Genomic DNA, 22,904 nt, shown 5'->3' on the forward strand with positions numbered 1-22,904 from the left:
CGCGCTAAGTACCACGCGCAAAGTCCTATGCGCGCGCTAAGTCCCATAGGCTTTAATGGGCACTTCGCGCGGAGCGCCCTGCGCTCTGTGCAGTGCGCGCGTAAAGTTTTACGTGTGAAAAGCTCGTTTAGACATGCTAAGGGGGTTTTCACAGGCGTGCTAACAGTTAGCACCGCTTTGTGAATCAAGCCCATAGTCTTCTCACTTAACTGTCCCTCAGAGGGGCTCACAATCTAATCCCTACCATAGTCCTATGTATGTATCCTGTAGCGTAATCTAGGGCCAATTTTTAAGGGGAAGCCAATTAACTTATCTGTATGTTTTTTGGTATGTGGGAGAAAACCAGAATCCCCAGAGGAAACCCACACAGACATGGGGAGAATATACAAACTCCCTGCAGATAGTGCCCCAGCTGGGATTTGAACCAGGGACCCAGCAATGCACGGCAAGAGAGAGCTAACCACTACGCCACCGTGCTGCCTAATAGGAACATTGCTGCATGCTTTCTCCTCTCTGCTGGATTTACATGCGCTCTGCATGATACTGCTCTGCTGTTTATAGTTTATATATGCAAACACAGAGCACTTCCAGCTACAGGACCACAGTGGTATCCATGACTCCTGGCTGACTTTTGCCATTGTGTGTAATGCAGGCAAGTCTATAGTATTGCTACATATGCTACAGTATTTGTACTGTTTTAGGTTGTCCCTCATTATCTCTTCCGGCCGTCTCAAGATGTCTTTCATTTTACAGTTTGTTTCTCTAGTTCTGTAGCTCCCCCTTCTCCAGGCCACATGGGACATAAAATTCAAAGTGTTGGGTTTCTGGCTAATCCCCTCCTACTTACTCAGAGACCGCAGAGCAACAAACACAAAACTTTTGCAGCATCCCATCAGAGACACTTGGATGTCCACTGTTTTCTCCTACTGCATTGTTCGGTCACACCTCATCCAGGACATTTATTTTAAGACCCTTCCTTCCCATCCCATCAAAGCTGGAGGGGCAAGTTGGAGGCACTTCCTGGGATCCACAGACCATTTAGTGCCTCTGTCCCCACACAGATCAATCCCAGATTATCATGGATATCCTGGAACCACCACAAGGATCCGAGGCAGAGGAGAACAATGACAAAGCTTCTGACCTCACCACCTTTGCTAGTAACTCCACTCTCCATGGAATCAGCCACATCTTCCTGCCTGGAGGGGTGACCCCACGACGAGTGTTTTGGGCTTGTGCCTTCCTGGTATCCCTCATCTGCTTTCTCTTCCAAGTGGCCGATCGGATCAACTACTATTCAGAATATCACCATGTCACAACCCTGGATGTGCAGGAGAGCCAACTAATGACCTTCCCGGCTGTCACCATCTGTAACTACAACCGTTTCCGCGCCTCCAAGTTGAATGGGAATGATCTCTTCTGGATGAAGGAACTGCTGGGAATGGACAAAAATCTTGAAGAGGTGAAGAGAGCTCTGGGAATCGAGGCCCACAAATCCACAAATAAGTTCGACATGCTTGAGTTCCTCGACCGAACTGGCCACTCTATGGATGAGATGATCTTAGATTGTACCTATCGGAAAATTCCCTGCGAAGCCAGAAACTTCTCTGTGGTGAGTATCTAGCTGCTGTTGAATCTTTTCATTTGAGTCTTCTTTTTTTCTTTTTGAGTATTGATTCTGTTGTGAGTCTTGATTTTGAGTTGTGTAGTGTAACAGGCTAAGTCCTTGGTGCCTCTTTACCAGCCTTTCTATGTGTGATGGAAGAGTGTGAGGTAATCTGCATTCCTTGTTGGCGCTGTAGCACTATACCCTGGTCATGGCTCCAGGACCTTCATGATGGTAATTTTGACCACAGGAGTAGTATTAACAGTAACTGCTTATACCTAACTCTCCTGTAATCAAAGCAAGAATTCTGGGCATTTTATAAAATTCACAGATATTTCCCTCATCACCCTCACCCAGGAAGATTTAGCCTCCTGCTGCTGGCTTGCTATTAGCCTTAGCTACAGTATAGGTAGGATTACTGTGTATAGGTCCGTACACACGCCGGACTTTAGGCAACGACGGGTCCGTCGTTGCCTCCCGCTGGGTGGGCGTGCCAGCGACAGTCCGGCGTGTGTACACTCTGTCGTCAGACTGATACGGCTGTTTCTGAGCGATCCGCCGGGCGGATCGCTCAGAAACAGCCGTATCAGTCTGACGACAGAGCGTACACACGCCGGACTGTCGCTGGCACGCCCACCCAGCGGGAGGCAACGACGGACCCGTCGTTGCCTAAAGTCCGGCGTGTGTACGGACCTTTAATGTGTAGTTACTGCAGTGCTAGTTAGTTGTTAGAGAGTAGTACTGTGTAGCTACTTCAGATTACTGCAGTGCTGGTGTGCTGCTGAGCAGTGTCAGTGTGTCTTTTTCTACTCTGCTGTCTGTCACTCTGTGCTGATTTTATTCAAAGTCCAAGCCCGATATTAATAAAGTACAAGTACCCCACATCATCTGTGACATCACATATCTTGTACTATGTCTGGCACTGGCAGCCGGGGGAGGGTCAGCAAGGCCAAGACGAGAGGGAGCAACATTGCGGCCTCCGTCAGCAGCCGCGTCAGTCTCCATTCAGCCGCTAGCCACTGGCCGTCCAGCTTTTAGGGGAGTCACGCTGCAGAGGCACAGCAGGGTGTAGCGGCCATTTTCAAGCAGGGTTGGCTGCGCAAATTGGAGGAGAAAGACGCCGCGCCTGTGATGCAGCTGATGGTGAATGACGAGCAAGCCACCACCAGCTCTACAAAAGACATTCTGGGCGCAATGGGCTTTGTGGAGGAGTCTGAGATGTTGATGGTGGTTGTTGGGGGGGGGAGTCCGTCCATGATGTGTCAGCAGAAGAGGAGTTTGGGGCGGGGTCATCATCCCAGCAGTTGTTCGAGGAGGAGGAGTATGATGTTGATGATGGGATGAAGGACCAGGAGGACTACCATCCACAGGAGGGGGATGTCAGCTCTGACTCTGAGGAGGAGGATGCGTCAGTGGATCTGGCACAGAGGATCAGCATCACTGACATTCGCAGGAGCAGCAGTGGGCATGGAATGCATGACCCACAGCCTGCTGCTTCATCTGCCACTACTACCACCAGCCGCACCACTCAACCCCAGGCCCCAACCACCACAGGAAGAAAATCAGCAGCAGCAGCATCCCATTCTGGGCGTAAGGGGAAATTGCAATCTCCAATCTGGCAGTTTTTTCATCTGCCCTCAGTGGAAAGCCAGTTTGTGACTTGTAATGTGTGCCATGTGAAGCTGAGCAGGGGGTGTAACCCCTCCAACTATGGCACCTCCAGCTTCATCAACCATCTGGCCAAAAAGCACAAACATGAGCATGAGGCATTCAAGAGGCTGAAGGAAGCTGGCGCTGGCGCTTGTAGTGGTCAGAGCACCATAACCCCCTTTGCCACTCCTGCCGACGCTGAGGCCTGTTCAGGCAGACAGTCCTCCTCAGTGGTCTCCTCTGCTCCCTCCTCGGCTTCCCGTGCAAGCCAAAAACGCCACCAGACCCTGCTGAGCGAGTCCTTCGTGGTCAGGGCTCAGCCTCCCGGCAGCTGTCGAAGATGCCAGCTGAACAGCTTGCTTACACGGACCATGTCCTCCCAGCTCCTCCCGTACTCGTTTGTGCAGGAGGGGAGCCAGATGCGTGCGCTCCTGCAGTGTGCAGCGCCGGATTGGCCAATCCCCAGCCGGCACTACTTCGCACGCTTGTCCATCCCAACACTGCACCAGTTTGTAAAGACCAACGTGGAACGTGGGCTTGATCATGCGGTGGGTGAGCGGGTCCATGTGACAATGGACTCATGGAGCAGCCGGTTCGGGACAGGCCGATATCTGTCCTTCATGGCACACTGGGTCAGTTTGGTGGAAGGGGGTGAGGAGGGGACAGCAGCATCGGGCACAGCAGCAATCCAGTGGGTGTTGCCACCCCGCAGCAGGGTTAGGGGAAGTGCAGCAGGTTCCAGCTCTGATCCGGTTCTATCCTCCGGCAAACCCGCCGCCAAATCTGCCTATCACTACCTGCTCGCTACAACAATTTACCTATCAGGTTGTGATTTGGGGAGGTTTGCCTAGTATAGGGCCCCGAAAATTCTGATGGCGGCCTAGCTAACATTCATACAGACAGTTTTGGACTGGTTGATCCTCATCAGTGCATGGCATGGATAAATGTGGTTATATTGGGTAAGACTTGAAACACCCAGAGGTACAGATTGTCCAGCAAGCTAATGGTGAACCAGAACTCCTAAGAGCGTGTAAGGGGCTAAAAAGTACAAAAAAAATCCTCCTTACAAAAAACACAATGCAAAACATAAACTTGCCGTCTTAATACAGAAGGTATTTGCGCTTATTCAGGTCGGAGTGAACATCTCATGTCTCCCACAATGCATCACTGCTTAATTTGCAAGGCTTTGGTCACAGTTTGAGGCTTTGGTCACATCTAAAATCGAAATCGATGACACCAGCAATTTTCAATTTTTTTCCCCCTCCCGCCACTTACTTGTGAGTTGCAATTTTTTGTAAATCGCTTTTGCAGAGCGATTTGTTTTTTCGCTTCCTGACGCAAGTCAGGAAGTGAACTCTTTGACCCAGTCATAAAATATACAATGTATTTATTCTTAAAAGCGTTTGGGAAATCGCTATACCAAGCGCTTTTTCAAGCATTTTGCGATTTCCCTATACCTTCCATTGTGCAAATCGCCCTAAAAATGGTACAGGCAGCGCTTTGGTAAGCGGATCGGAATCAAACCGCTCAGATGTGAACAATCTCATAGGGAATCATTGCACAGGCGCTTTTAGGGTGATTTTTAAAACTCACCGGTGCTTAAAAATGCAGTCGCTCACGCTGATTGGCTGGCGGGGGGGGAGGGAGGGATACAAAATTATTTTAAAAATATGTTCTTTTATTTAAGAAATAAAGACATAATTATTTATAAAAAAATAAAATAAACACCCAGGGAGTGATCATAGCCCAACAACAGAAAGCTTTGTTGGCGGGCAGAAAAAAGGGGTGGAGGGGGATCACTAGTGTGCTGAATTGTACGGCCCTGCAGCAAGGCCTTAAAGCTGCAGTGGCCAATTAGCAAAAAATGGCCTTGTGACGGGGGGGGGGGGGGGGGGTTAAGACCGCAATCCTCAAGAAGTTAATGCAGTGGGGTGAACAAAACAATTGCATAAAAATGTGAGGCAACTAAAGCTTTTTTATAACACAGTCACTTTTTTCAGGTGCACAAAAGTAGTTGGCTAATTGACTCAAAGGCTATTTCATAGGTAGGTGTGAGCAAGTCCATCGTTATATGAACAGATAAAAGGCCTGGAGTTGATTTGAGATGTGGTGCTTACATATGGAAGATTTTTCTGTTAACAGACAATATGCGGTCAATGAAACTCTCCATGTATGTGAAAAAAGCCATCCTTAAAGAAAACCTGAAACGAAAATTTAGGCCCCGTTCACACTTGCGGTTTTGCGAAAATCGCACCGGATGTCCGGACCGCACCGGAGCCGGATCGGACCTGAACCGTACGGTTCCTGTCCGGATCCGGTCCGGTTGCATACGGTTTCCGTGCGGTATGAACACGGTTGCGGTCCGGATCCGGATTCTTAAAGAGATAACAACCTGTATAAATACCTGGGGTTCTGGGAGGTCAGCAGAAGCTCTGGGGTCATTGTTGGAGACAGCTGGATGTGTGGAGACCATCCTTGGATACAGAGACAACAGTTGGGACCATGGATCCAGTCATTTTTTACGCTTATTACCTGGGAATTCTCTCCTTCCTGTTGTTTACCTACTACTATGTTGGGAGAAGGCGTGCTCCTCGCAGGAGATGGTGGGTGCACCCTCTACTAGCCAGGAGGCAGAGGAAGGGAGAGTTCCAGGCCCTCTACCGGGACCTCAGACGACACCCACAGAAGTTCTACAGCTACACTCGGATGTCTATTCCCCTGTAAGTATATAGGCCTAAATACACCAACCCCCACCATTCCTAAACACCCCACCCTCACCCCCACAACACCTCATCCCTGTATACCTAGCTAAACACACCACCCTGACCCCCACACCCCTGTATACCTAGCTATACACTACACCCCCACCCTCCACAACACTCCCAAACCTCTGTAAACACACCTCCCCCATCCTCCACCCAACACCTTGTCCCACAACATACTTTACAGCTTCTTCCTTTACATCTCCTGACAGGTTTGATACCCTTTTGGAGATGGTGAAGGATGACCTTAGGAAGAAGGATACCACGTTCAGGAGAGCAGTCACACCACAAGAACAACTACTCATCACACTGAGGTATGTAAAAACAAAATTTTTTATTGCAAAAACAACCACTTTCCAACATGGAAACATTCTTCCAACATGGAAGACAAAAAAATAACATATCTATGGTATAGCCCGGTCAGTTTTAAGGAACACCAACCACCAACTTTGTGCTGGAAGAGTTGCAGGGCATAGCTGCCCAAGTGTCTTTCGGGGACACCAGGCCCTAATAAATTGAAGTGCTTCAAAAACCTAACCACTGGCACAGGACCCTCTGAGCCATGGGTGAAGGACACAGGTCAGTGAAAAGGCTAGGCCTCTCACCGACCAGTCAAGGTGTCCTTCATCCATGGCTCCAAGGGTCTTGTGCAAGTGGTTAGGAACAAGAACAAAGTGAGGAGCAAGAGGAACCGATGGCAGAGGAGCAGGACTACAGGTAGTGTCTTTTGGGGACAAAAGGCCCTAAATTATTATTGCTTCTAAACCTAACCACTGGCACAGGACCCTCTGAGCCATAGGTGAAGGACACAGGTCAGTGAAAAGGCTAGGCCTCTCACCGACCAGTCAAGGTGTCCTTCATCCATGGTTCAAAGGGTCTTGTGCAAGTGGTTAGGAACAAGAACAAAGTGAGGAGCAAGAGGAACCGATGGCAGAGGTACATGACTACAGGTGCAGTGCAACAGGCACAAGGTTGTGACCCAGGTAGTGTCTTTCGGGGACACCAGGCCCTAATAAATTGAAGTGCTTCAAAAACCTAACCACTGGCACAGGACCCTCTGAGCCATGGATGAAGGACACAGGTCAGTGAAAAGGCTAGGCCTCTCACCGACCAGTCAAGGTGTCCTTCATCCATGGTTCAAAGGGTCTTGTGCAAGTGGTTAGGAACAAGAACAAAGTGAGGAGCAAGAGGAACCGATGGCAGAGGTGCATGACTACAGGTGCAGTGCAACAGGCACAAGGTTGTGACCCAGGTAGTGTCTTTCGGGGACACCAGGCCCTAATAAATTGAAGTGCTTCAAAAACCTAACCACTGGCACAGGACCCTCTGAGCCATGGGTGAAGGACACAGGTCAGTGAAAAGGCTAGGCCTCTCACCGACCAGTCAAGGTGTCCTTCATCCATGGTTCAAAGGGTCTTGTCCAAGTGGTTAGGAACAAGAACAAAGTGAGGAGCAAGAGGAACCGATGGCAGAGGTGCATGACTACAGGTGCAGTGCAACAGGCACAAGGTTGTGACCCAGGTAGTGTCTTTCGGGGACACCAGGCCCTAATAAATTGAAGTGCTTCAAAAACCTAACCACTGGCACAGGACCCTCTGAGCCATGGGTGAAGGACACAGGTCAGTGAAAAGGCTAGGCCTCTCACCGACCAGTCAAGGTGTCCTTCATCCATGGTTCAAAGGGTCTTGTGCAAGTGGTTAGGAACAAGAACAAAGTGAGGAGCAAGAGGAACCGATGGCAGAGGTGCATGACTACAGGTGCAGTGCAACAGGCACAAGGTTGTGACCCAGGTAGTGTCTTTCGGGGACACCAGGCCCTAATAAATTGAAGTGCTTCAAAAACCTAACCACTGGCACAGGACCCTCTGAGCCATGGATGAAGGACACAGGTCAGTGAAAAGGCTAGGCCTCTCACCGACCAGTCAAGGTGTCCTTCACCCATGGCTCCAAGGGTCTTGTGCAAGTGATTAGGAACAACAAAGTAAGGAACAAGAGGAATCAAAGGCACAGGTGCAGGACTACAGGTGCAGTGCAACAGGCACAAGGTTGTGACCCAGGTAGTGTCTTTCGGGGACACCAGGCCCTAAATTATTAGTGCTTCTAAAACCTAACCACTGGCACAGGACCCTCTGAGCCATGGATGAAGGACACAGGTCAGTGAAAAGGCTAGGCCTCTCACCGACCAGTGAAGGTGTCCTTCACCCATGGCTCCAAGGGTCTTGTGCAAGTGATTAGGAACAACAAAGTAAGGAACAAGAGGAATCAAAGGCACAGGTGCAGGACTACAGGTGCAGTGCAACAGGCACAAGGTTGTGACCCAGGTAGTGTCTTTCGGGGACACCAGGCCCTAAAGTTCAAGTCCAGCAAAACCAAAAGTTCCCTGACATGGTCATCTGAACACCTCAGAACCTTGGTTGAAGGAGATGGGGCAGGGAAAAGGTTGGGCTAAAAAGCCCTGTGATGGTATCCTTCCTCCGAGGATCGGAGGTATTCAGAGGAGCATGTCCAGGAACAATTTGACTTTTTTTTTCAAATTGTATCGGCACCACTACTAGAAAAGGTGGGAGTTGCTGCCTGGAAATCTGGACTCTCTTGGGTGCTGGTCGTGGATGAGCTGGACCCTGACAGCGGTGGCCCATATTGACTGCCTCTGTAGCCGGTGTACATCTGTGATGATTGCCAGGTGGGCACCGCTGTTGGTTGTGGGGGTCTAAAAATTGGTGGTTGCAATAATGGCGTGTCCATGTGCTGTTTGATCACCTCCAGCAAAGTGGAATGGCACGCCATCATGTTTTGGGAAGGCACCTTTTCCAAATATGGTATTAGAGACATCACAGTGTGAAAACACGGGTGTGCCTGCAATTTCAGTAGTTCCTTGCTTTGTTGATGCATTTGCTGCATCATGTTCTGCAGCTGGCCCACCGACTGATGATGCTGCGCACGCAGTTGGTCGATTTCTCCTCTGTGCATCTCATGCATCATTTTAAGCTCGTCCCTGTAGTGCCCATGTACAGCGTCGAGCTCACATTGCAGTGAAGTGATGTGGGACTTGTACTGCTCCATGATATGGCCCCTGTCCTCATCTTGCAACTGCCGGGTTATGAGAGTTTGGTGGCTCTGAAGAATCCCGAGAAGTCCGGAGACAGCCCCGGACATCTCGGACTCTGTCTCTCTCCTTGTTGGGGGGAGGGTACCTCGACGCCTCACTGGTGTGGTGGTCCTCACTGGTGGTGTGGCAGCATCTTCCCGTCCTCTGGCCTGTGTCGGGGTTGCCCTGCGCGCTGGTTGTGCTGCAGTCTCTCGGTGCTCCTCACTTTGTTCTTGTTCCCCTGGAGCTTCCATAGCGGTCGATTGTGGAGGTGCAGCTTCTTCCACACTCGGTCCTGCAACCTCAACATCCAAGCTCTCTTCTCCCAAGTCATCATCAAAGGAGAGAGCTGGGATAGCTAAGGACTCCCTCCTCCTACTCCTCTCCTCGGGGAAAAAGGTTACATCGGCGACGTCATCATCCACCAAGCTCTCCTCACTGCTGAACCGTGCCTCCTGGGTCGGTTCCTCTTGCTCCAAATTGTCTTCAGTCCTGTAGATAAAAACAATATTTATTGGTGTGCCAAACAGCATGTGGCGTCAATTCACAGAGCTAGCAAACACTTTATCAACCGTTTCTACCAAACATTTGATAAAGCTTGTGAGAAAAGTTCGCTAGCCATGGGAATTGAGGCCAGTTTATAGCAATACATGGCCGAAGTCATGGTAGTAAATGAGCTCTCAGTTCCTGCCCACAGTAGTGGTACTTACAGTCTAGGTTCCAGGCTTGCATTGATGAAAGACAATTGCTTGGCAAATTGGTAGTCTTTTTGTCGCTTTCCCCCGCCACTGCCACTTCGTTCGGCAAGTTTTTTCTTCCGTAGCCATTTCACGTATGCATCACGTATATTGCGCCACCTTGTCTTGAACCTTTCTCCTGTAACGACATGAAAAATTGATTTCGATTATTTCTCTTGTAGGTACATCGCAACTGGACAAACATATACATCGCTACATGTCACATTTCGTATTGGGAAGAGCACGGTGGCAGGCATCGTCGTGAGGACTTCGAGGATCCTTTGGACGCGACTGAGGGCCAGATACATGCCTGTGCCGGACACCACGAAATGGGAGGAGATCGCCCAGGGCTTCTGGACCGAGTGCAAGTTTCCTAATTGTGTTGGCGCACTGGATGGGAAACACATCCGGATTCAGAAACCCGTGGGGAGTGGCAGCCATTATTTCAACTATAAAAAATACTTCAGCATTGTTCTAATGGCAGTGGCAGATGCGGACTACAAGTTTGTGTACGTGGACGTGGGGTCGTACGGTAGTTCCAATGACTCTGGAATTTTCCAGCGTACGACCCTTTGCCGGCTGATGGAGGAAGGCAGACTGCGTCTCCCCCGTGACAGACCCTGGCCTGGGACAAGGGCACCGGCCTACCCCTATGTGTTTGTGGGGGACGAGGCCTTCGCCCTGTCCGACCATGTAATGCGTCCTTACCCAGACAGGGGACTTGATGCCAGCCAGCTACACTTCAATGCTCGGTTGAGCCGTGCAAGGAGAATGGTGGAGTGCACATTTGGGATCCTGGTGTCAAAGTGGAGGGTGTTCCACACGCCCATGCTGCTGAAACCGGGCAACGCAGTTGTCGTGGTGAAGGCAGCATGCATCCTCCACAACTTTGTGCGGCAGGAGGAAAGAGAGACTCCGGAACCCCCGAATGTGCTTCCACTAATGCCCCTGCGGAGGTATGCAACCAGGCCAAGGGTAGTGTCACTGCGGAACAGGGACCAACTGAGACTTTATTTTACCACACCACCAGGACGAGGGTGAATGTTTGGTTTTTAATATGTTTTGTTGAAATGTGTTTATTTTGGAGTTTAAAGTTTTTAAGTGATTTTAAATGTCTTAATTTTTTTGCAATAAATTGATGTTTAATAATTGGTCATTGTGTATGTTTTATGTGCACAGGTGGGGTACATCGCAGGTGGGTGGGAGACATCACAGGTGGGTGGGATACATCACAGGTGGGTGGGATACATCACAGGTGGGGTACAGGTGGGTGGGATACATCACAGGTGGGTGGGATACATCACAGGTGGGTGGGATACATCACAGGTGGGTGGGATACATCACAGGTGGGGTACAGGTGGGTGGGGAACAGGTGGGTGGGCAACACGTGGGTGACACAAATCCATAGCAAAAGTGGAATACATCACAAGCTAACCACAAGCCCCCCCAAAAACTTCTAGTCAACATACCCTCTGTGCCTTGCTGTCTCTTGCTCAAGTGCTCAAAGTCCTCCACATACAGCTTGGCAATTTTTTTCCACAGGCCTCTGCATTTTTTGATGTTGCTGTGGTCCGCATCCCCCTTGTCCCACAGGGCTGGTACCTGCTGCACCTGTAGGATGAGGTCTTCTGATGTGTAGGGCCTCACCCCCTCGTTATCAGACATATCGTCAGACATGTTGCTGCCAAACAGCTCCAGCATGAAGTCACTGCTGCTCCACTCTGTGAACGCTGGTGCCATGTGGTCCCCATCCAAAATGGCCACCATACCATAGAGTCAGCATAGGAAGTGTGGTATAACATCCGGTTTTTATAGCCAGTGTGTTGTGCGCTCTCCGGTTCTCATTGGTTTCCATTGGCCGGATGCAACATTCCGGCTCCGGTCCGGATACGTCAGCCGGACCAGCCGGACCAAAAAATAGCGCATGTTGGAACGGACGCCGGAGTCCGGATCCGGTCCGGCTCCGGTCCGGACGAAACGGACGCATGTGAACGGTCGCATAGACTTTCATTGCTATGCCGTGCGTCCGTTTCGTCCGGTCCGCATGCGGTCCGGCTCCGGCACGGCTCCGGCACGGCGATTCCGGATAGCAACCGCTAATGTGAACCGGGCCAGCAAGTCAAAATAAGCATACACAAGTCATACTTACCTTCCATGTAGTCTACTCCTCAGTGTCTTTCTCCTGTCCCGCGTCCTATTTGTTCACTGTGATCGAGGGAATTTTCCGTCCTCCATTTTGAAAATGGCCATTACCCATAACAGCTTTCTGGTCAGCACACAGTTAAACTGTAACATCGCCCACTTGAGCCATAGGGAAACATGGACATTACCTGGTACATCAGTTTTCCTCTCAGCTATAACTGACAGCAACTGATATTTTATTGACAGCAACTGATATATTTCAGATCTGACAAAATAGTGTCAGAACTGGAAGGGATTATTGTCAGAAGAAAATAGTGAGCTTCTGAGAGGAACTGATGGCAAGGTAACTATGTAATGTTCATTTGAAGTTACCTCGTGTGTTTATTTTAAATATTTTTACTCAGCACAGGTTCTCTTTAACCTCCTTGGCGGTAACCAGTGCCAGGCAGCGCTGAGGGGTGGTTCGGGACTCCCAATGACGTCCCGACGTCGGTGACGTCATCCCGCCATGGCGACGGGGGAAGTCCTCCAGGAAATCCCGTTCTTCGAACGGGATTTCCTGATCGGAGATCGCCGAAAGCGATCGAAGCGGGCGGTGGGATGCCGCTGAGCAGCGGCTATCATGTAGCGAGCCCTGGGCTCGGTACATGATATAATAAAAAAAAAAACTGCTGCGCTGCTTCTTGACGGATTTTTTTATACCGCCAGGAGGGTTAAGCTGCGAACACAGAAAAAAAAACATTCCGAGAAACTGTTACTATGTTACAAGTGGCAATATCTACAGCTTGGTACAACCTGAGAAAGAAAGCAAGCACTGGTGAACTCAGCAATGCAAAAAAGCCTGGATGTCCACAGAAGACGACAGTGGTGGATGATCACAGAATCATTTCCATGGCGAAGAGAAACAACCTTCACAGCAGTCAGCCAAGTGAACACAACACTCTCCAGGGGGTAGACTTATCGATATCCAAGTGTACCATAAATAGAAGACTGCTTGAAAGTAAATACAGAGGGTGCACTGCAACGTGCAAGCCATTCAAAAGCCTCAAGAATAGAAAGGCTATATTGGAGTTTGCTAAAGAACATCTAAAAAAAGCCAAAACAGATCTGGAAAAAACATTCTTTGTACAGATAAAACTAAAATCAACCTCTACCAGAATGATGTCAAGAAAAAATATGGAGAAGACGTGGAACAACTCGTTATCCAAAGCATAACCAAGCATACCACATCACCTGTAAAACACAGTGGAGGCAGTGTGATGGCTTGGGCATGCCTGGCTGCTAGTAGCACGGGGACACTAGTGTTTATTGATGATGTGACACAGGACAGAAGCAGCCGAATGAATTCTGAGTTGTTCAGAGACATGCTGTCTGCTCAAATCCAGCTAAATGCAGTCAAATGAATTGGGTGGCATTTCATGATACAGATGGCCAATGACCCAAAACATACAGCCAAACCAACCCAGGAGTGTATTAAAGCAATTCTTGAATGACCAAGTCAGTTACCTGATATTAACCAAATTGGGCATGCATATCACTTCACATGTTAAAGACTAAACTTGAGACAGGCCCAAAAACAAACAGCCACTGCACTAAAAGCCTGGCTGAGCATTAAAATGGAGGAAACCCAACATATGGTGATGTCTATGGGTTCAAGACTTCAGGCTTGCATTGCCAGCAAAGGGTTTTCAACCAAATATTAGAAATGAACATTTTATTTCCAGTTAATTAATTTTTCTTTTGAGCCCCAGAAATTAAGAGATTGTGTTCCAAAAATGCTTTAGTTGCCTCACATTTTATGCAATCGTTTTGTGACTTGTTGCCTCATCATACCGATGTACGAGGCTCTATAAAAAAATGAAAATGTGAGAAAATGTTCTTCTCCTTTTGCCGAAGTCCAACAAAGTCAACTCTTTCTGCTGTCCCCGCTTCCTGCTTATCTGGAGAGACTTCTAGTCCTGTTTCTTTTTCTGAGCAGAAGCAGTAGAGTGTTGTACCATGTTAGCCATCAGGAAAAGCACAACGTTTGAAATCAGGATGATACCATTTATTGGCTAACTTAGAGGTAAACAAAAAGTAAGCTTTTGGCTAATAAGCCTTATTCAGACTTTGTTCCTGTATATAAACAAGACGTTGACATTTATGATATTTATGTTTACCCCCTAGCGAGAGTCCTTTTTCGTGTGCCAAACTATATGCAACATTGGACCTATGCAGGAAAAGGCCAACATAGTCCAACATAGACTAAAAAGGGTTAAAGATAGGTTCTTGCGGATGCACAGAAGACACAAATTCACTAAAATTCTACTGTGTGCTGATATGACACGGGTGATGGCTTACTTCTAGCAGTCATTACTGAGTTCTGATATGACACAGGTGATGGCTGCAAACTACCATTTCATAACAGACAGTTAAAAAAAAAACAAAAAAAAAACAGGCAGTTCAGATTGATTGGAGTAAATGCTCCAGTGTTTTCCAGCTTTAGTGACTCAAGTCCAGAGGATGATGAGGTCACAGCATGTTCCTCATCCATGTCCTGCAGGTGTATACACGCTATGGGAAGTGCTACACGTTTAACTCGGGGAAGGAAGGCTTTGATCTCCTCTACACGCTAAAGGGTGGAACCGGGAATGGCCTGGAGCTGATGCTGGACATACAACAAGATGAGTACCTACCTGTGTTTGGAGAGACAGGTGAGTGACCTTCAGCAGGAGACCAGTGATGGGAGTGATCAGTAGCGAGACTCTGTGGGAGGCATCATTGACCCCTTGATTGGCCTGTCCATGGGAGCTTAGATCAGGGGTAACCCCTCTGCTTCTTTGTGTGAGTTTGAGCTGGTGGTTATAAACTGGGTGAGGGTGGAGGAAGGGGATTAGGGATGACCCCATAGTTTCCTGGGGAGGCTGGTGGTGAAACCAATATCTCCATGACTGTGGGAGACTAGTCTGGTAATAATGACCGAAGCAGGCAATTTGGGCGCCATAGCCACCTATAGAAATATAGCCATTGAGCCGTAATTTGGGTGCCCGATTAAGTGCCCGCCAATTATCAGGCACCCAAATTATGGCTCAAGGTTCCTATGGCGGTGCTAGAGAACGTACCTTTTTTTTGCGGCTTGGTTTGGCGATGGTGAGGGGAAAGGCATGCGTGTTAGATGTCAGGGAGGTAGTTTGGGGGGGAATATGGGTTAGGCATCAGGGAGGTAGTTTGCGCGGGGAGAATGTAAGGGATAGGCATCAGGGAGGTAGTTTGTGTGCAGGGGGGGTTTAAGGGTTAGGCATCAGGGAAGTCGTTTATGCAGGGGCCAGGGGATGTGGGTTAGGCACCAGGGAGGTAGTTTATGTGGGGGCCAAGGGATGTGGGTTAGGCACCAGGGAGGTAGCTTGCGCGGGGAGGGAGTAAGGGTTGGGCGTCAGGGAGGTAGTTTATGCGGGGTCCAGGGGATGTGGGTTAGGCACCAAGGAGGTAGTTTGTGCAGCGGGGGGGGGGGGGGAGGGGGGTAAGAGTTAGCCATCAGGGAGGCAGTTTGTGTGGGGGGTGTTTAAGGGTTAGGCATCAGGTAGGTAGTTTGTGCAGCTAGAGGGGGGTCAGTGTTGGGTATCGGGTAGGTAGTTTATGTGGGAGAGATGTTAAGGTTAGGCATCAGAGAGGTCGTTTGTGTGTGGGGGGAGTAAAGGTTAGGTTTCAGGGGGGGGGGGGAGTTTGTGTGGGGGTGGAGTTTAAGGGTTAGGCGTCAGGGAGGCCGTTTGTGCAGCTGGGGGGGTGAGAGTTAGGAGTCAGGTAGGTAGTTTGTGAAGCTGGGAGGGGGGGAAGGGAGGTAGGGATTTAAGGGTTAGGCGTCAGGTAGGTAGTTTGTGAAGCTGGGAGGGGGGGGAGGGAGGTAGGGGTTTAAGGGTTAGGCGTCAGGTAGGTAGTTTGTGCAGCTGGGGGGGTGAGAGTTAGGAGTCAGGTAGGTAGTTTGTGAAGCTGGGAGGGGGGGGAAGGGAGGTAGGGGTTTAAGGGTTAGGCGTCAGGTAGGTAGTTTGTGCAGCTGGGGGGAAGGGGGGTGAGGGTTAAGCATCAGGTAGGTAGTTAGTGGAGCTAGAGGGGGATTAAGGGTTAGGCGTCTGGTAGGTAGTTTGTGCAGGTAGGGGGTTTTTAAGAGTTATGTGTCAGGGGTGAGGTTCTGTGTGAGAGTAGGGTTAGGTTTAGCTTTAGTAAAAGTATTTAATACTGATATTTTACACTTTATAGTAAAATATCAGTATTAAATACCAATATTTTACTATCGGCATTACTCAACGCCCAAATGTTTGTGTGCCTTTTATTTGATGTACGCAATAACAACTGCTTAGCGATATGTAAGAACTGTGCAATATTACAACATTTTAGGCGACAACAGCACATCAATACATGTATAAAAAAAAATACATACCAAAATACCCCAATTTACAGATATAGAAAGTGTTTCTGATGCTGAATTCAGGAAAATTACTGTAAAAGTGGGTATCCTGAATAATTTACTGCATTCTACTATTTTTCACTACAACACCCCCCTAATGTTTTGCTGGTCCTGGCATATATCTTTCCTACACTGAAAGGGGTACGGTATATGATAACTGAAACATACTGAAGAAATATGTAAGAGTTTGGTCCAATTGGCTTTATTTACTTGAAGTCTGTTTAGATCAGTAACTTGAGTCGGCTCTTGTAGGAATGCAGGTTGGTGGTAAGTCAGTTGACTTGCGCGTTGACGGGGCTTGCCTCTGTTCTGCAATTTAGGTAAATCTATATGTTATTTTGTGTTTGTTTTTTTCTGTTCTGCTCTGTCCGCTTAACAGTTGCTGCTGCTGTTATATTTATGCACAATGTTAAATAAAATCTGTCTTAAAAATGTTCTGCTGGTCTGATAACTTTGTCTTTTTTCTCTCCAATCCATCTTCCCCTGTTCCCCACTCCTTACCCCTCCTCTTTCCCTTACCCCCTTCCTTTTCCCCTTTCTTCCCCCTCCCTTTCCCCTCCCCTTTTCCCTCCCCAAGAGGAGACAGCAATAGAAGCCGGGGTGAAGGTGCAGATCCACAGCCAGGATGAGCCCCCATTTATAGACCAGTTTGGCTTTGGTGTAGCTCCTGGATTCCAGACCTTTGTGTCCTGCCAGCAGCAGCAGGTAACCCTTCCCCAACGCTCATCCTCTGTATTGTCTTGTGTGGCTCCTCCAGATGAATTTGGCAAATGTCTAAAGTTTTGATGGGTGAAGTGAATTTCAGAATCCTCCATTAGTGCACAGGGATGACCCCCATACAAGGACCACTATAAAATGGGTGCAAGTAGTACCTCAGTTCTGGCCTATGGGGAGGAGGAGCATAGGTTTCCCTTGCCTGGGAAGCCGACATACAAGAGCAGTCCTGAACTTCTGCATCCATCCCTAACATGTCCATTCTAAGTGGACTTAGTCGTCACTGAGTATTACTACACTTTTCAATGTATGGTCTTCCAGTCTTGTCCTCATGTATAATGGCAAATCTCTCCTCCTCCACCACAGCTGACGTACCTTCCCCCTCCATGGGGGGATTGCAAGAGCAGTCCCTTTGAGTCGTCTTATTTCAAGAACTATAGCATTACCGCCTGCCGCATTGAGTGCGAGACACGCTACGTGCTGAAGGAATGCAGCTGTCGTATGGCGCACATGCCAGGTAAGGACTGGTGCATTGTGGGTAATCAGAGATATAAAGACGGTTGTGGTGGGAATCTAGAGCCATGTGTTAGGGGTCCACAGGTCAGCTGGTATTGTGCTGGCAAAAGGCAATGGTACCTAAGCTAAGCACAGAGGTATGCTGATGCTGGAGCCACATACATCTGTGTGCTGTCTGTTCCTTTGTCCCTGAAACCACTTCTTGAAAAAGTTGACTTTTAGCTTGAAGAGACTCTAAGGAAAAAAAAAAACCTCTGGGGGATACTTACCTTGGGAGCAGGGGCAAATCCAGGATTTTCAAGGGGGATTCAGGGGGATTCCTGATAGGTCTCTTTTGGCAAGCCGCACACTACCGCGCATGCGTTTGCCCACAAAATCCACATGATGCACAGCATTTCTCCACAAAATACACACAATGCGCAGTGTTTCCCCACAAAATACACATGATGTAGTAGCGTTTCGCCAAAATATATATAATGTGGCAGTGATGAAGTAGCCAGATAACCCCCCTTTATTATGGATAACGAAATTACCCCACCCCTCTTTAGTATAGGTGACCAGATGACCCCCATTTATCACACAGGTAGCCAGATGAGCCCCCCCCCCCCCCAGTTAGGATAAGTAACCACATGATCCCCATTTATAGTATATAGCCAGATAACTCCCCGTTCAGTACATTCCCCCTTGTATTTCGCCAGATCCCCCTTGTGTATATATAGCCAGTGTATATAGTCAGATCCCCTGTATATATAGCCAGAGATCCCCCCCCCTGTATATACCCATATACCCACTGTATGTAGCCAGATGCCTCCCCCTGCATATAGCCAGTGTATATAGCCAGATCCCCCTGCATACAGCCAGTGTATATAATCGTAATGTGGGCAGCAGCCATCAGAAAATAATCGTAATGTGGGCAGCAGCCAGCAGTCATCAGAAAATAATCGTCATGTGGGCAGGAGTCACCAGAAAATAATCGTAAAGTGGGCAGCAGTCACCAGAAAATCACAATGTGGGCAGCAGGCACCAGAAAATCGCAATGTGGGCAGCCGTTACCAGAAAATTGCAATGTGGGCAGCAGTCACCAGAAAATTGCAATGTGGGCAGCAGACACCTGAAAATCACAATGTGGGCAGCAGACACCTGAAAATCACAATGTGGGCAGCAGTGACCAGAAAATCGTAATGTGGGCAGCAGACACCTGAAAATCGTAACGTGGGCAGCAGTCATCAGAAAATCGTAATGTGGGCAGCAGACACCTGAAAATCACAATGTGGGCAGCAGTGACCAGAAAATCGTAATGTGGGCAGCAGACACCTTAAAATCACAATGTGGGCAGCAGTTACCAGAAAATCGCAATGTGGGCAGCAGGCACCAGAAAATCGCAATGTGGGCAGCAGTGACCAGAAAATCGTAATGTGGGCAGGAGACACCTGAAAATCGTAATGTGGGCAGCAGACACCTGAAAATCGCAATGTGGGCAGGAGACACCTGAAAATCGTAATGTGGGCAGCAGACACCTGAAAATCGCAATGTGGGCAGCAGACACCTGAAAATCGCAATGTGGGCAGCAGTGACCAGAAAATCATAATGTGGGCAGCAGTCACCTGAAAATCATAATGTGGGCAGCAGACACCAGAAAATCCTAATGTGGGCAGCAGTCACCAGAAAATCATAATGTGGGCAGCAGACACCTGAAAATCATAATGTGGGCAGCAGTGACCAGAAAATCGCAATGTGGGCAGCAGTCACCTGAAAATCGCAATGTGGGCAGCAGTCACCTGAAAATCGCAATGTGGGCAGCAGACACCTGAAAATCGTAATGTGGGCAGCAGACACCTGAAAATCACAATGTAGGCAGCAGAAACTAGGAAAAAAATGCACCTGTGAAAAAAAAACCAATTCACTTACCTGACAGAAGTCTTCTCCTCTCCTGGCATCTGGCACACAGCTCCCCGACGTCGATCCTCCTGCAGCACATCTCCCACGCTGACAGGCAGAGTGCAGGGCTATGACAATATGGCTCCCGAAGCCCTGTACTGGAGACACAAATAGTCTCCAGAGCAGGGCTTCGGCAGCCATCTTGCCGTAGCCCTGCTCTGCCTCCGGGAGACTGCGGGGAAGAAGTAGTATATCTGGCTGGGGGGTCCCTCAATCGGGAGGGTGACAGCACCCCCCCCCACACGGCTGGCGGGCCCCCCTGCTGCACACACACATGAGCAGGCGGCAACTGCACCATAACATTCAGTGGCTGCCGCTGCTCAGATTCCAGAGGCACTTCCGGTCTAGGTGCGAGGGGGTGGTTCCAGACACCCGGAACACCCCCTTCCGTGCGCCAGTGGGGAGAGTAAAGCCTCTGGATCCTAACAAGGCTTCCCTCATCCTCCTAAACCTCCGGAATTCAGCGCTGGCTCCCCCTAAACCACAGCCGACAATACAGTAGCGCTGTCAATATTAACCTACCGCAATCCAGCCTGCGCAATAGAGCAGACCTGATCGGGCTTGCCTGTTTCTGCCTGAACCTGATCGGAAAGCCACTACTGCACCTGCACTGGATAGCGGCAGGTAAATATTTACCTCACCGTTGTTTGGGGGCTTCCAGCACTGGATCGCCGAGGCTAAAGGGGCCCATACACCTAACGATTTTCCCGCCGAAATACGTCCGTTTCGAAACCGCCGTGAAATCGCCGCGCACACCGCTAACAGAACGATGGATTTCCATCCGAAATCCATCGTTCCCGTCGACTCCCGTCGATCCATCCGTGGGAAAGATTTTTCTCAGTCGCCGGCGGGTCGGGAGTGCGTCGATAGCAGCGTTCGAATGCCAGACGACCGACGCAATACAGCGGGTATACATTACCTGCTCCGCCGCCGCGAGTCCCCTGGTCCACCGCTGTCTTCTCCGCATCAGCTTCCGCATCCCGGCATTCGGCATAACTTCCTGTGTCACTGCAGTGACAGCGGAAGTACAAATAGAGGGCGCTCTATTTGAACTTCCGCTGTCACTGGAGTGACAGAAAGTTATACGCGGATGCCAGCCGGGAGCCGATGCGGAGAAGATGCCGGGACCAGGGGACTCTCGCCGGCGGAGCAGGTAATGTATGCAGGGGGGGGGGGGGGGCGGCAGCAGCGGCATGCTGAAATCGATTCACAATCTGTTTGCAGTTAAGGTGGCCATACCATCCCTCTCTGATCAGATTCGATCAGAGAGGGATCTATCTTTTGGTCGAATCTGATGGCAAATCGACCAGTGTATGGCCACTTTTAGGAGGGAAACCTCATTAGGATCCAGAGGCTTCCCCATCCCAAAATAAATATCCCCCAGAGGGTTTTTTTCCTTACAGACTTTCTTTAACCATTTCAGCCTGCAGGTATTTTTCACCTTATGGACGACAGGTATTTTCCCCTTTCATCGCTCCTCCCTTTCATTCCCCAATAACTTTATCACTACTTATCACAAATAATTGATCTATACCTTGTTTTTTCTGCCACTAATTAGGCTTTCTTTGGGTGGTACATTATGTTAAGAATTATTTTATTGTAAATGCATTTTAACCGGAATAATAAAAAAAATGGAAAAAAATCATTATTTCTCAGTTTTCGGCTATTATAGTTTTAAAATACCACATGCTACCGTAATTAAAACCCACACATTTTATTTGCCCATTTGTCCCGGTTACTGCAATGTTAAAATTATATCCCTAGTGTAATGTATAGTGACAACATTTTATTTGGAAATAAAGGTACATTTTTTCAGTTTTACATCCATTGCAAATTTTTAGCCCATGAATTTATAACAATATTGCCCTCTTGACATACATACATATTTTTTTTTTATTCCCTAAAGTCAGTAGATGTGATTTTACTATTTTAGGGAAAGGTGGGAGGAAAGGCTGCGCATCCCTAAACACATGTTGCAATTGAATGGTTAATCGCACAGGCATACACCGCCTCTGCCAGACTGAAAAATGCATGCCCTGCATGATTTGCATCTGAATTGAATGCGAAGTGTGCAGAAAATCTATTTAGGTGCTGCACACTGAGCTGGTGGTCATTTCAGATGCAGCCTTAGTGGTATGCGCTGGCGTTCTTCTCGTGATTTTACTATTTGGCCACAGGATGTCCCCGTTGAGAAAAATACTATGTAGCGTACAAGTACCCTACATAGGAAACAATGTGTTGCTACATTGTTACTAGGGAAGTGACACGTTTCAATGGAAGCCTGCATCACGGGTGGGCTGCGGGGAGAATAAGGAATGGGAACTTTGTTGGCATGATTTGGCACAGAGCACTGCAGCCAATTCCCCCTGCACCCAGCAACAACGCGATCTTTGGCATTTGCCTGCAGAATCTCCTGCACAGCAAACTGCAGGGACGTGACTAGCACGTCCCTGTGGCTGTAGCAACTGCCGCTGCGGACCAGGAGCTCACGCCCACGCGGCATAAATGGTTACGGGGTACCCCAGGTGACATGGTGAGATAGACATGTATGTATGTACAGTGCCTAGCACACAAATAACTATGCTGTGTTCCTTTTTTTCTTTCTCTGCCTGAAAGAGTTAAATATCAGGTATGTAAGTGGCAGACTCATTCCTGACTCAGACAGGAAGTGACTACAGTGTGACCCTCACTGGTAAGAAATTCCAACTATAAAACACTTTCCTAGCAGAAAATTTCTTCTGAGAGCAGGAAAGAGATAAAAAGGGTCAATAATTCATAGATTTTAGCTCTGGCATACGTCCATTAATGTGTCATTGAGCAAAAACAATAAAACAGTTAAAACTTAAAAAGTAGATTTAAACATAAAATAAAACTGTGGAATATCTTAAAAAGTCGTTTTAGGAGAAGGAAGATAGATACAATCGTTTATTTCATTAGTTTATTTTCGCCTCGGGTGTCCTTTAAGTCAAATTTTCAGAGAGGCAGGTTGACTACAATGTTCCCTTCCATCACCCTCTGCCACGGTCAGCTACCTGTTCAGAAGAGGCGGCTGGTACACACCGATACTGGCAGGCATTCATGTGCACTCCGGCAGGGACCCACCCGGGGGGGGAGGCGGTTTAGGCACACGCACGTTATGTAGCTCGGAGTAAGTGTTGGCTTCATTGACCATTTGTGCACATGAGGGGGTCTGTTATGTATGATTTCAAGGCTGTGTGCATGTGGTGGCATGTCCCCGTAGGCGAGTGAGGCGTTATGCAATTCGCGCCATACAGCCTATTTAAGTCTGGAGAATGCCACTCTCCAGTGCTGCA

The 22,904-nt window shown here is 48.6% G+C and overlaps 1 protein-coding gene across 2 annotated transcripts in view; it reads left to right on the forward strand.

Moving 5' to 3' along the window:
* The first annotated feature begins 784 nt into the window (after positions 1-784).
* The window catches only part of LOC137518051 (acid-sensing ion channel 1C-like), a 71,795-nt gene continuing 49,675 nt past the window's right edge, over positions 785-22,904 (forward strand). Inside the window, exons 1-4 of one of the 2 annotated variants that reach the window (XM_068235258.1) lie at positions 785-1,609; positions 14,524-14,674; positions 17,000-17,127; positions 17,503-17,653. In XM_068235258.1, the coding sequence (XP_068091359.1) occupies positions 1,079-1,609; positions 14,524-14,674; positions 17,000-17,127; positions 17,503-17,653 (961 nt within the window). In that variant the 5' untranslated portion in view covers positions 785-1,078. The remainder of the gene's footprint in view (positions 1,610-14,523; positions 14,675-16,999; positions 17,128-17,502; positions 17,654-22,904) is intronic. The other variant, XM_068235259.1, reaches the window with a different exon arrangement.

This window comes from Hyperolius riggenbachi, chromosome 5 (assembly GCF_040937935.1).
Source record: "Hyperolius riggenbachi isolate aHypRig1 chromosome 5, aHypRig1.pri, whole genome shotgun sequence".
Taxonomy (NCBI): domain Eukaryota; kingdom Metazoa; phylum Chordata; class Amphibia; order Anura; family Hyperoliidae; genus Hyperolius; species Hyperolius riggenbachi.